Genomic DNA, 12,382 nt, shown 5'->3' on the forward strand with positions numbered 1-12,382 from the left:
ATTGAGTAGGACAAAGAGGAACCCCCCTATCACTCTTGCACCAGGAAGTGCCAAGCATTCCTATAAATTTCATAAACCTTTGCACATCTGATGGAGAACAACCGGCACTGTTTTTAGGAGCTGTGGGTAGCAAGGCAGGTCTTGCCTGCATCTTGCCTGCACTGAGGGATATTTACAATGGGGTACTTACAGCAGCTACTGGTCTTTGCTTTCATTGGTCTTTTCAGCTTATGGGCAGCATGCCTGCTGTATGATTTCCAGTCTGAAACTGACTGCTTGAGTGTGTGGGTCTCTCCGTCTCCACTCATGTATATAGGTTTTGCTTCAGGTTCCTGCTTCCAGTCAGCCTCCCCCCAGGGTGGCCAGGTGAGGGGACTCTGAGACCTCAGACAACAGGATGGTACTTTGCCAGTCCTGCCAGCCACTACAAGGGGGCCAACCCTGGCACAAAGCTGCCCCTGCCCCAAGGAGGCTGCTCCACCATCCCCTCGTGGAGAAGAAGGTGCTTGCTGAGCAGCTGGGATGTGAAGCAGAGAGAGGTCTTTCTGGGACATGGGGGACCCAAGAGCTGCGAAGGTGCCCGTGGGTGCTCTGCAGAGCGGAGTGCATCCAGACATGCGACCCTGGTCCTGTTCTGCAGCCGAACTTTTAACATCCAGTGTCAGGTGGTCCTATGCTATGTGATGCTCCCGTGCTATACGGTCCTGTGTTAAGCCAGAAGGCCCAATGCTATATTGCTGGAGTAATTCAGGGTAGTTGTGTGAAAGTGCGTGCATAATGGAAACAGACCGATTTCCCCCTCACTCTTCACTTTTCTTCAGAAAACACAAGTCACAAAGGGACAAACTGCTCTCTGCTCTTTCGCTCTTTGTGTACTTTCATTATGAAAAATGGGCTGGTGGCATGCACAGCTTTCACAGCGGGGGGAGATGTGCCTAACCGCAGAATGTACATTTTAGGCTGTTGTTCCCTTGCCGCTCTGGGGGACAGTGGAGATGGCCTGGCTGCTGGGGAGCTGCTAGGACTGTTCTGCCTGTTCAAAACCAGCTCCTTTGGTCTGCAAGCATGCCCTTGCAATAATATACCACTTTATTTTATTTAAATGGATTAATTTGCTCTTCTTTGTCCATCCTTCGATGAGACACACACACAGAGAAAGGAAACCAACAGTGATCCTCTACCTACCAGTACCCCTTTAGAGACAGCAACACATAAAGTCACGTTGTGTGAGCTTGAGCTAGTGATGTTTTGTAACTTTCCCCAGCTGCTGCACGCTTGCATATAACCGTTGCCCAAGCCAACTACATATGTCCCCAGAGTGCACCCGTAATTTAAGGACTATTCCACCCACGTCAGTGTCACCCAGACAATAGGACGTGGGGACACAAACACACAGGTACAGACTGGGCAGTGTGCAACCGTCGGCCTTTCTTGCAGCCAACCCTTTCTTTTGTCTGTACGCAGTCTATTTAGATTGGAAGCTCTCAGGGGCAAGTACCTTAGCCAAGATTTTTTAAAAAGCAATTAGCAAAGCTGGATTGTGATACTGGGAGGGTGATGTGATGTGCTGTGGAGCACGCAGCTAGTGCTAGCAAAGGAAGAAAGAGTCCCTGTTTCATTTCTGTTATATAGACAATTGACTTGTAAACACCACCTTTTCTTCTAGGCATTTTCTGCTAAGTAATTTGGGGCACTGTAAGTCTCCAGGTGAATGGAGGTATCTGAAAAGCCACCACTGAAATTTATATGGAGGGTCTATTCCAATGACACGATGATTCCTTTTTTCATGGTTATTAAACTGTTTGTTGGTACATGTTAGTCTCAGTTTCCAACAGATGGAGGCACTTGCAGCAGAAAGCAAAAAAAAGTGAAGGCATTTAGTATTATTTCAGCTCACTGAGATGAAAATGTTTCTTGGAGAACTATTTGGCTTTTCCTTGCATGAAAGGTTGAAGATAGAAGTGATGTGAAACCCTCAGAATCATCCCTCCCCAGCCCGACATGTGCAGAGTCTTCCTTGCTTCTGGCACGGGATATGGGATGCCAGCCCCTCACAGTCTGCCAGCTCTCCTTCCAGAAGCCACTCTGGAAGTCTAAAGTCTGTGGGCAAAGGCTGGGTGGGGCAGGGGAAAGGATAAGCAGACCAGGTACACTTAGCACCACTAGCCCTTGGGGATTCCCTAAAAAAGACCTCAGACTGGGCAAGGGGGTGTTTGAAGATTTCCTTCAGAACAGCTACAGGCCATTGAGCTTTCCTTGAACCTTACAAGTGAGGTGGGACCACTTCAGATCAGGGTCTGAGGGTGACCTTAACTGCAGCTGAGCAAAGATATACCCCCCTACAGCTAGCTTTGCCAGGAGACAAAAGGAAATTTCCGTCCCTAAAAAGGCACTTCTTGGGCCAGCAGCTTTCTAAGTGCCTTCTCAAATCCTGCTCAGCAATATTATTCTCTCTCTCTCCACTCCCTAGCATCCTGCCCTTTGATATAAGGATGCCAAAAAAGTATTTGGGAAAACCACAGATCCAATATGGGATAATCACATTTAATGCCCAGCTTAACCTTGGACTTCTCAGGCCCACTGGGGCTAAACCCGTGTAGCCTTTTCCTTTTGCGCTTGTTCGCAGGCACCTAGTCCATTAGTGAATTTTTCAGAGCTATGTAGGTTAGAACAATTCAATGAGAAAAACAGAAAAGCAGTCAAAAGAAGAAAAGCCTAATTTTTCAGCAGATGTACACAGTAGGTCAAATGACCTAAGGGAAATATTAATTTAAGAGTCATATTATTTCTACCAAGTTTCCTAACCAAAAGTATTTTCATCAGGAGCACTACTCTTGATCTGGTTACTGCTAATGATTTTCCCCATGGACTTAGCTCATAAAAACATAAATTGCTTTATGAATCATAGAATCATAGAAGTTGGAGAAGAAAATGATGGGTTAGGTCATCTTGCCCTTCTCCCTGACAGTGCAGTATTATTTCTTTTTTCTAAAAAATTTTGAAAATAAGCATTTAGTTAAAGCTGGAGAATGATAATCCTAAATTCAAAAGAGGAGGAAAAGCCAGATTCTTAAGTACCTTGGATCTCTCTACAAGCCATGACAATGTGATGGGAAGTATAGTCTGGATAGGCACAGACAGAAAAAAAAGGACAACGGTGTAAGTCCTGCACAAGAGTAAATATCATAGTTGTAAATGCAAATCTGGTTATTACATAGGCAAATATGCTGCTAGGCAAAGACCTGGCCATCACAATAACTGCGACCAAATGTACAACGTGATGTGCAAGAACCCTAAGTCTGCAGAACTTTGTGCAGAGAGTGAAGGTGTGCATGTGTGATAACAGACACCATGTTATCATCACCTATTGTGACACCTCCACACATCACAGTGAGCCAAAAAGTCTGTGCTTTTCGAGCCTTTGGTCTGAGTATTCTTCTGTTTTCCAAAAATGGCTTCAAATCCTGCTTTGTAGTAATTTTTAAGTTTTTTCCCCAAGCAGGTCTAGTTGAAGAGGCTGTCCTTTCGCATTAAAAAACCCCACTTTGAGAACCAGTCCAATTCTGCCTCACAAACTGCTCTTGGTCTGTCATTCTCTGAAGACAAAAGAAAATGGTTCTATTATTTCTTAAGTTATTAAATCTTAAAAGTTTTTTTTAAATGGTATTTCTATGTCCTATAAAGTTCACTAAAAATCATCCTGGTGTGAAGTTCTGTCCTTTGCCTCGGGTGACCTCCATCTGCAGAAATGGCCCCTTACCTTCCAGCATTTCTTGAGAGAATCATTCTAAAGTAAATGGATGAAAAACTGTTGCTGGAGGTGGTTTTCAACTTCCAAATGTTTTTTCTAGATCTCTGTAAGGCAGCAGTATCTAATTTTCTTCCCATTACTATATTCCATGGATCTCTTTTGAGTTGGGACATCTTAGAAAAGACATCTCAGTATTTCTGTAATTCCTTTAGCTCAAGCGAGCAAGTGAGTCATGGATCTGTAAGCATAAACGTTTCCAAATATCGATTACTGAAACTAGGAACACTATAATCTAGCATTTTTTATTTTGATTCTAGTCTCAATACAAGAAGGCCTATATAATTTTAATTCCCTCCAGTACACAGTGTGCATGTTTCGGTATGTATAACCACAAATCCTGTATGTGAGTTTGTGCAGGTAACAGCCCTGCAATCTATTTTTGTACAGGCTACACATGTAACTGATCTGATTGAACCAATGCAAAATAGGATAGATCCGCCAAGCGAGAGTATAGAAAAATAAACGTATAGCCCAAACCCACCAGAACTGTCTCAGAATGGAGAATGCACTGGGTACCACTTCTTTTTTCCTTCACAGTCCATGGTGTATCTCTTCAGGCCAATCCGTATCTCAGTCAAAGGTATAAAGAAGAGAGGAGATACCAGACTGAGCGCAATAGCCGCTGCGATTCAGAAACCCTTGGTAAGAAGTCAAACCAAAGGACTTTGCAGCCCTCTTACAAATGAAAGGAGTATAATCCCTTCTTCGCTGCATCACAAATGACTTAGCGATAAAGGGAGCTGTGCATTCCTACGGCAGAGGGAGTCTGACCTCTTCTCTTGGCACGCATAAAGCCTCCTCCACTATGCAGCTGATTTGCCTACGACAAAGTGAAATTATTTACAAGGAAGCTTTTACATACATTTGAGTTGGGAATGTACATGTTGCTTCAGTATGTATTATATCTCTACTTCCTTTTTAAAATGTAGACCCTTATTAAATATTAACTATTATACCAACTGAAGAATTGATTTAAAACAGTAGGTATGCCTGCAGGATTATTCTGTTTCTTACCATTCTAGCAGACTCATATTCAAAAATCTAAAGCTTATTTGTTGTCTGCAAACCAGGAACATGCCCAGGTAATTGCATATGCAAATCTGGAACTTGCATATACAAATACCTTTTCTATGTGCACAGCTGCCTGGTTCACCTGGGATATTTTTCAGGGACAATTCAACCACAATTTAAAAAAGAAAACAAACAAACTAAATAAGAAGCCTTACCCCAATAGCAGTATTTATTTTGAAGTCTGTCCTCAAATCCAAAAAATATAGGTCACATTTTTCCACTAAATGCATAGAGCATCATGATGCAACTCAGGCAAATGAAGGCTTGAGAAGAGAACGCACAGGCAAGACATGAGTTTTCTAAGCTCTTTTAGTTGAAGTTTCAAACCTTTCTTTTCTTTCCGCGCCTCATTTAAGCAATCCCGAGCTGCGAGTCTTATTCTCTAGTGGGTGTTTGAAGACTGCTCCTCTCTTCTCCCGGGACAATTCCACTTAAGCAACAGCCAGAACTCATGCCAAGTGAGGGAGGAGTGCAAGAAACTAACCACAAACCTCATTTTACATCAGGGCATTTCAATAAAAATATGAAAATGCCCCATTCGGGCTAGCGACTGAGATTAATGATTGCCTCTGGTAACAGGCGGTGTAGCAGAGGCAGAAGCATCTACACTTGCAGATCTACTCCACCTTCACGTCACCCCGCAGACAAAACAGCCTGCCCTCGCCACCCGAACAAACCAACCACCTGCGTGAAAGGTGCAGGTATTCCCCTGGAGATATCAAACAATCCAATTCCTCCTGGTAATTGATTCTTAAAAAAAGAAACTAAAAAAAGAGGAAAGATTGGCTGTCTGTGAAAATGGGTGCTCCTAAGCTATACGATAGCATGAGGTACAGTGAACTCCACAAGGCAGCAAGCCGGTGTCCTCTCTCAGGCATTTCTTTATTTTTGCAGGGTGGCTGACCGTGAGAAGCTAGATCAATGACATATTGGTTTCCAATGCTTTAAAATCCTCCTAACATCTGAAAGGCAAGACTAGCAAGAAATGATGCGTAAGGTATACGCTGCCCACCTTTTACCAGCATCCCTTCTGTCAGCTTTTGGGTACGATCCAAGTCATCCCTGGGTAGACACTTTAGAAATCCAATGCAAGTCATATTCTACATCAGCTTGACACCCGTGAAAAATAAGGCTTCAGGAAGGCATGATTAAAACCATTCATAGGATAGCATTGGCTTAAAACCCACTGTTCCAATGCATTGGATATTGCTGCATTCCATGAGGCTGGTGATGAACCCCTATAAGAAACCACCAACTTAGCCTTCTGCAAATGCTGTCATTAGCTCACTTACTTCTGGGTTCACGAGGTCCGTCCACCGTAATCTTGATGGCTCTGTGGTATGTGGCTACTTGTGGTGGATTCGTGAAAACCGTGATAGTCAGCGTGAAGCTTTTCCCTGCAACAGGAAGAAAGTGTTACTGAGCATATGTGCTGAGAAAAGGTGTACTCCTCATTTCAGATAGCACTCAAACACACCAAATCACATTAATACATTTTAGTTGTCTGTATCTGAAGACAGATACACCCCAGAGAGCAGGGTGTATAACCTCACAACTGCCTGGTGCTGGATGCATTCCCTCTTTGGCAACTGCTCAAAGCTTTCAGAAAAAAAAAAATTAATTTATATTTAAATGATCTACACTTTGCTTGTAAAAAAAGGAGGTTACCCCTAACAGTTAGAGTTTATCTGATCTACATGACTGCTGGTACGTTATCTGTACTTTCTAAAGGGTGTTAGTTCAGAGAGGCTTAGAAATTGTGGTTGACTCTTCCAAAACTGCCAAGGGAATCTGATCAACAGCGCTTGTTAAAATTAAAGAGAAGTGGGTGCTCAGATCCCCCAGGCAGATTGTAAAATCCCACGCTTTGTGGTTGAAGCTAGCATTAGATCAATTCCATATTGTGAACCAGAACCCTTTAAAAATAATCTGCTACTGCAATGCCAAGAAACAAGGGAATGGAAAAAATAATAATAAAAAAATCCCTACAGCTTGTCCACAGAGAATTAAAACATTTTATGAAGACATAGCAGAGCATTATGCTTAGTTTCTCTATTATTCAGTAAGAAAACTGTGAAAGCCTTTTTACAATTTTTATGTGTGTGCCACAGCTCTAAGTTGGGAAAAATACTAGTTTTGATGGCTGCTGGGGAGAGTTTTGTATCCACTTGTGACTGCAATGCCTTCAGATCGTGCTACCCCTGGATTGGCTTTGGGCCAATGCCAGCATTTACTTCAGGCATTTTTTAAATAACAAAAGTAACATTCTGCATCTTTGATAAGGCCTCATATATACATTCATTGTGGCTTTGGCCTGGGCAACAGAAAAAACATTGCCTGTCAGCAGGTTTAGCATAGTTATCTCAGCATCACGAAGGACTCAGATACTGACAGGAATCTTTGTTATCAGTAAGAGACATCAAGGGACATCACCCCAAGTTAGGTAACCAGGAACTGCTGTACAAAAATTGAGGTTCTCCTCCTTTGGGCCCATGCTGTGCAGGCTCTCCCATATAGATCTGCCTGCTTCATTTTACCACTTGGCTCCAGCCCTGCTGAGTTTCTTTCCTTCTAAGACTTACCATTTTTATTGTTTGCTTCTTTTATCTATATAAATAAGTATAAATTTAAATATAAATGTAAATATAAAGCCTGCCTCTGGCAGCAGTATTTCCCCCCTCCCTATGCACATTCACTTGCAATTCAATACTTCTCTTAATGCAGTTCCTGCTTTGGTGCTAATGGTCTGCATCAACATCACAGGGAGCACATACACATAGCTGTTACTGGAAACTGTCCTCCTCACATCCCTGTGAATTAAAGAGGTATTCTCCCCACTCTACTGATGGGGAACTGTGGGGAGATAAAGTGTCTTGGCCATGATCTCACAGGAAGCCTGTGGCCAGTGATGCTAACCACTTTGGCTGCTGCAACTAAATCTGACTATAACCCTGAATCACAGCCCTGACAAGACAGAAGCTGAAACACAAGCCTCACAAATCCCAGGTCAGTGTCTTTGCACCTCCACATCCTCACTGGAAAGCAGTCTCTGAGATCGAAAGAACTGCAATAAAAGCAAAAATCATTTCAGATCCCTGCCTCAGGGCCTTTGGCCGCCAACTCTTGGGTCCTACATCTACCCAGACCAAGGATTCTTTAAATACCAAATTACATGGTAAAGCTTTACAGCTCTTTCTCCACTAGCACAACAGATCTTTCTATGGGGCATCATTAATAAAGTTCAATAAACTTCCTTCCAAAAAACTTTATTACCCATAGCATTAGACTTAACAAATATCAAAGAGGCACCTATAGATCTTCCTTCTTTCCAAAAATAGTTTCCCTGTATCATTATATACAACTCCTAGATCACTAAGGCTAAAAGAGACTTTGAAAATATACTTTATTCTCTTCACTAATTTGCAGTATTTCCATCTTGCTTCCCATTTGGTTTGTTTTTTTTTTTTTGTGGGTTTTTTTGTTTGTTTGTTTGTTTTGACAGCTGCTGATGCATTAGGTAAGGTGCTCCTGCTGTTCTGCTAGAATACATAGCTGATTTATTTCTTTAGAAGGCTGTTGTGGATTTTCCAGATAGGAAAGAAACGCAGAAAAAAATTTATAACAATAGCAAAATATAGTAAAATGTGGCTACATTACTAGTCTACAGGACCAGAACAGAGAAGAAGAGGGAGGTGAAGTTGCTTTCAAGATTTTCTACAGAACAGACTAGATGTCAGAGCCTATATAGAGTTGTGACACAGGTTAGCAGCAGCAGGAAGATACTTAGCCTACTTCTTGTTGACAGAAGACTATTCATTAACCACATACTGGTTAACCACAGGACTATATAACCATAAACCTATGTGTCATTCATTGCTGCTTACCAATAACTCTGGCTGTGTTTTTTCTCTGGTTATTCTGTTTCATTTACATTTAGCTTTATTAAGTGGTTTTATCACTTTTATTCATAGCTTCTACATTATTCATCATTTATGTGTCTGGTTGACAAAGGTAGATTTAGATTAGAGGTATTGTTAGTGAAATCGCTGTTTTATGGATATACCTGTTTTGGGATGACAGCAGGACTATAAACGTCTCCTCCTCACTTTTATATATTATGATGCAGCCATGGTACAGACTTTTTTTTCAACATACGCTTGCATAACACTTACACACACACATACATATGCAACATGCAGCAGACTAAGCTGGTGGAAATAATACTGAATTAGTCAGTGGAGGCTGTATTCAGACTCCCTAGCACTAGATCCTATATTAGGTGCCATGATTTCTGATGCCTATGTAAGTAGACCTCCTAGGTATTGGGAGAAGACCTACCCTGAGCACTTGGTGTCTCTGCTCGACTCAGAAAGGTGTGGGTGCCACCAAAACTGAGTCAGAAAGCCTAAGTGATGGACTGACCTCCCTAGTGACTGAAACCCTGGCCGTGTTGGGATGCCTCCAATAGTCATGATGACAACTTGATGACATCCTAGCAGTCACAGCAAGCCTACATGTAGCCCTCCATTGGCTAACATCAAAATCTGTGACCCTCTGGGTTAAACAGTCCCATAAATCTACAGGAGACCTTACACAGATTAGCTTGGGTCTATAATCCATGCCTCCATATACTGAAGCCAATCGTTACTGCATCATCGTGGGAGCCTTTGCCACTGACGGAAGGGCTGATGGATGATGTCAGTGTCAAGCTGTGCCTTTCTGGGGTGCAAGAGTCACTTTAGAGACTGTTGCTCTCTCTGTGACTATCCCTGTCAGTTCCTAATATTAGGCACATAACACCTCATGGACACAAGGATTAAATTCTCCTTATGGGACAGTGCTCTGCCTTTGGAAACCCTTCCCACAGACATCAATGTGGGAAGGGCAGGGCACAAGACTCACTGCTTCCATCAAGTCTTCCCTGACAACTAGGGTAGGAAAAATTGCTTGGTAATGTTTATTTTTGCAAGAGCATTAAGGTCAGAACCCTTCTAGAAAAAATAATGGAAACAGTAGCATTTCTGGCCAAAATACAATACTGACTTTTGAAACAATACCTAGAGACTCTGCTGATGCATTTGCTAAAAATTGTATTATCAAAAGTGCCCTCAAGAGTCACTGCTGACTTGACAGACAAAGTCAGATGGATTAAACTAGTTGTCCCCAACTCACGACTTCACAGGATTGCTCGTGAGATGCCTGATGCTATGAAAAGCTGCGTGAACTTAAGAGGAAGCACAGGGCATGATATTGTCCACCAGCACCTGCTCAGCAATACTGTTGCTGGACCAGCAAATGGTGAAGATCAGCCTTCAAGACCCAAACATCTAACGGTGTTGTGCCTGTGCTCTACGCTGCAATACAGGCACTTGAAGCCTGCATTCAGTCTGCATCCCATCTGACAGAGGCTGGAAGCAAAACAAGCAGTGAACTCACATCTAGCATGATGAGAGATTATTTAAGTGGTCCCCCAGAACAGCACTGAAGGGCTCTAGAGGGAGCAATAGGCTTGTAAGCTATGGCCCCTGGGAATGTTTGAGAGGAGCCAAGGGGGAAAAAAAATGAATCCCAAGTGACAACATGGTCACATGAAGTTCCTGTGTGCTGCTTTAGTCATCCCTGAGCAGTGTCGTAACCAGATGGGGCTGGGGCTGGGAAGGCACACTTAAAATATAAGTGGCTACACAGGCAGATACAAAGGGGAATAAGAACAGACACGCTTTAGGGAAGAGCGGCCACATCTTGAACCTATCGCTTCCTATTAATCCACCTCTTTCTCAGTCGAAAAAGAGCCATGGATTCCATTGATGAAGGTTCGTCCGCAAGGGGACAGAAAAAAATGGAGTTAAAGGCCCAGAAATTTACCTGTGAGTGGTGGGAGAAAAGGGATGCCAACAGATGATGTGGTTAAAATTACTATCTTATGCTTTAGGGATTTATTCTGGTGATCACAGATGTGTCACTACAGTTCCCTTTTTTTTTTTTTAAATTGTTACAGTAAATTATTAGATAAAAAGAGGAAGAAAAAAGGGAAAGGAGCCAAGAATGCTTGTGCTGACAAGGACAAAAGGTATAGATGGAAAAATAAGAAATGTAATACATAAATGCAATACAAATTATATTACAGACATTTCTATTCTATTAGTGAGAGACTTCCAGGTTCTAGTAAGAAAGATTATAATACTACTTTTTTTTTTTTAATCCAGCTTCTACTTTTTAGTGCTTATGTACTTACTTTTATTAAACCATGCTCAATGATCAATTTTATACATCTTTACAATTTCTCACAACATCTTCCTGGGTATCTGCCAAAGCGAAGATGTCTACTGCATTTTAATAACATATCTGACTGTATCTCTGGGCAGGATGTAATACACACACGCTCGCATATTCATTCTCAGATGTCGACTATTATACACAGGGGCCAAATTTTGCCATTCTTATCACTTAAGCTGCTGAATACTCCAAATGTAATCAATAGGATGAGAAGGGCCAACATAATTTGACCCTTCATTGGTTAACTGCTGCTCAACATATGAGTGAAATATTTTTTGTAGGTGTTCAAGTTGCATGTCCAGTTGCAAAAAACTGGACAAGTACAAATTCTGTGCTCAGATGATTACTTTTTTCTCCTGCCTCCGGTGACAGTTTCACACAATCAAAATATAAATTTGCCTGCTATGTTTGGTCTAGTGGCTATTTCATCAGAAAAAAGCTGCAGCTGAAGAAAGCGGCATCCAAAAAATAACATAATTTGTTTACCATCAGCACCACAGATACCACTGAATTTAAATAGGAGAAAAAACTGTTATTCACCTCATCTGCTACCGTGCTGTAAAAAGTTTACAAACGCTGACCTCCACAGACCAACGGTCCAAACAGATAAATGCGATGTGGGGAGATGTCAGCAAATCCAGGTGATTGCCCAAAGAAATGCAAGAACTGCCCATGCAAATCTGTTGCACGGGCAGTGCATGTGTTTGCCTATTTACATGGATGTTTTGCTGGTGTAAGTGTGTGTCAAGTTGGAGATTTGGGAAATACACCCACTTGCCTCCTGCCAAACCAGCCTGGGTCAGCATAAAGGTATACTTTTGAACATTTCTGTCGAGTGTCTCACTCCAGGAAGTTCTTATATCTGTGTTTACATAGCATCTCCTTACCTGGAATGAAATCTCCATTGCATTAAATCAATAGGCGTTTTGTTCTGGAGTTATATGGGGCCAAGTTGTCATGCAAATGGCCAAATGTGGCCCTGCTGCAAACTTGGACCCAGCTATGAACTATTGAATTTGCTTTGCAGTAAGTTGTGGAAAAGCAGCTCGCTGCTGCGGGAGTGTGGCTGGCGCTGGCTTCTCCTGTTCCCTTTCCTTCCTAGCTCCCTGCAACACTACCGAGCACTTAACCAAGACATGTACCTCCCTCTTTTCCTCCTTGCCCATCCTCCAAGCTTTTTTCCAGCTAGCAGGTCAAACGCTGTGGTGGAGAGCAGCAGAGCTG

At 42.3% G+C, this 12,382-nt stretch overlaps 1 protein-coding gene across 2 annotated transcripts in view; it reads right to left on the reverse strand.

Moving 5' to 3' along the window:
• The window catches only part of RUNX1 (RUNX family transcription factor 1), a 176,103-nt gene that overhangs the window by 46,686 nt on the left and 117,035 nt on the right, over nt 1-12,382 (reverse strand). For both annotated transcript variants that reach the window (XM_064471354.1, XM_064471344.1), the window contains exon 5: nt 6,175-6,279. In XM_064471354.1, the coding sequence (XP_064327424.1) occupies nt 6,175-6,279 (105 nt within the window). The remainder of the gene's footprint in view (nt 1-6,174; nt 6,280-12,382) is intronic.

The sequence above is a fragment of the Phalacrocorax carbo genome, chromosome 1, assembly GCF_963921805.1.
Source record: "Phalacrocorax carbo chromosome 1, bPhaCar2.1, whole genome shotgun sequence".
NCBI classification, from domain to species: Eukaryota; Metazoa; Chordata; class Aves; order Suliformes; family Phalacrocoracidae; genus Phalacrocorax; species Phalacrocorax carbo.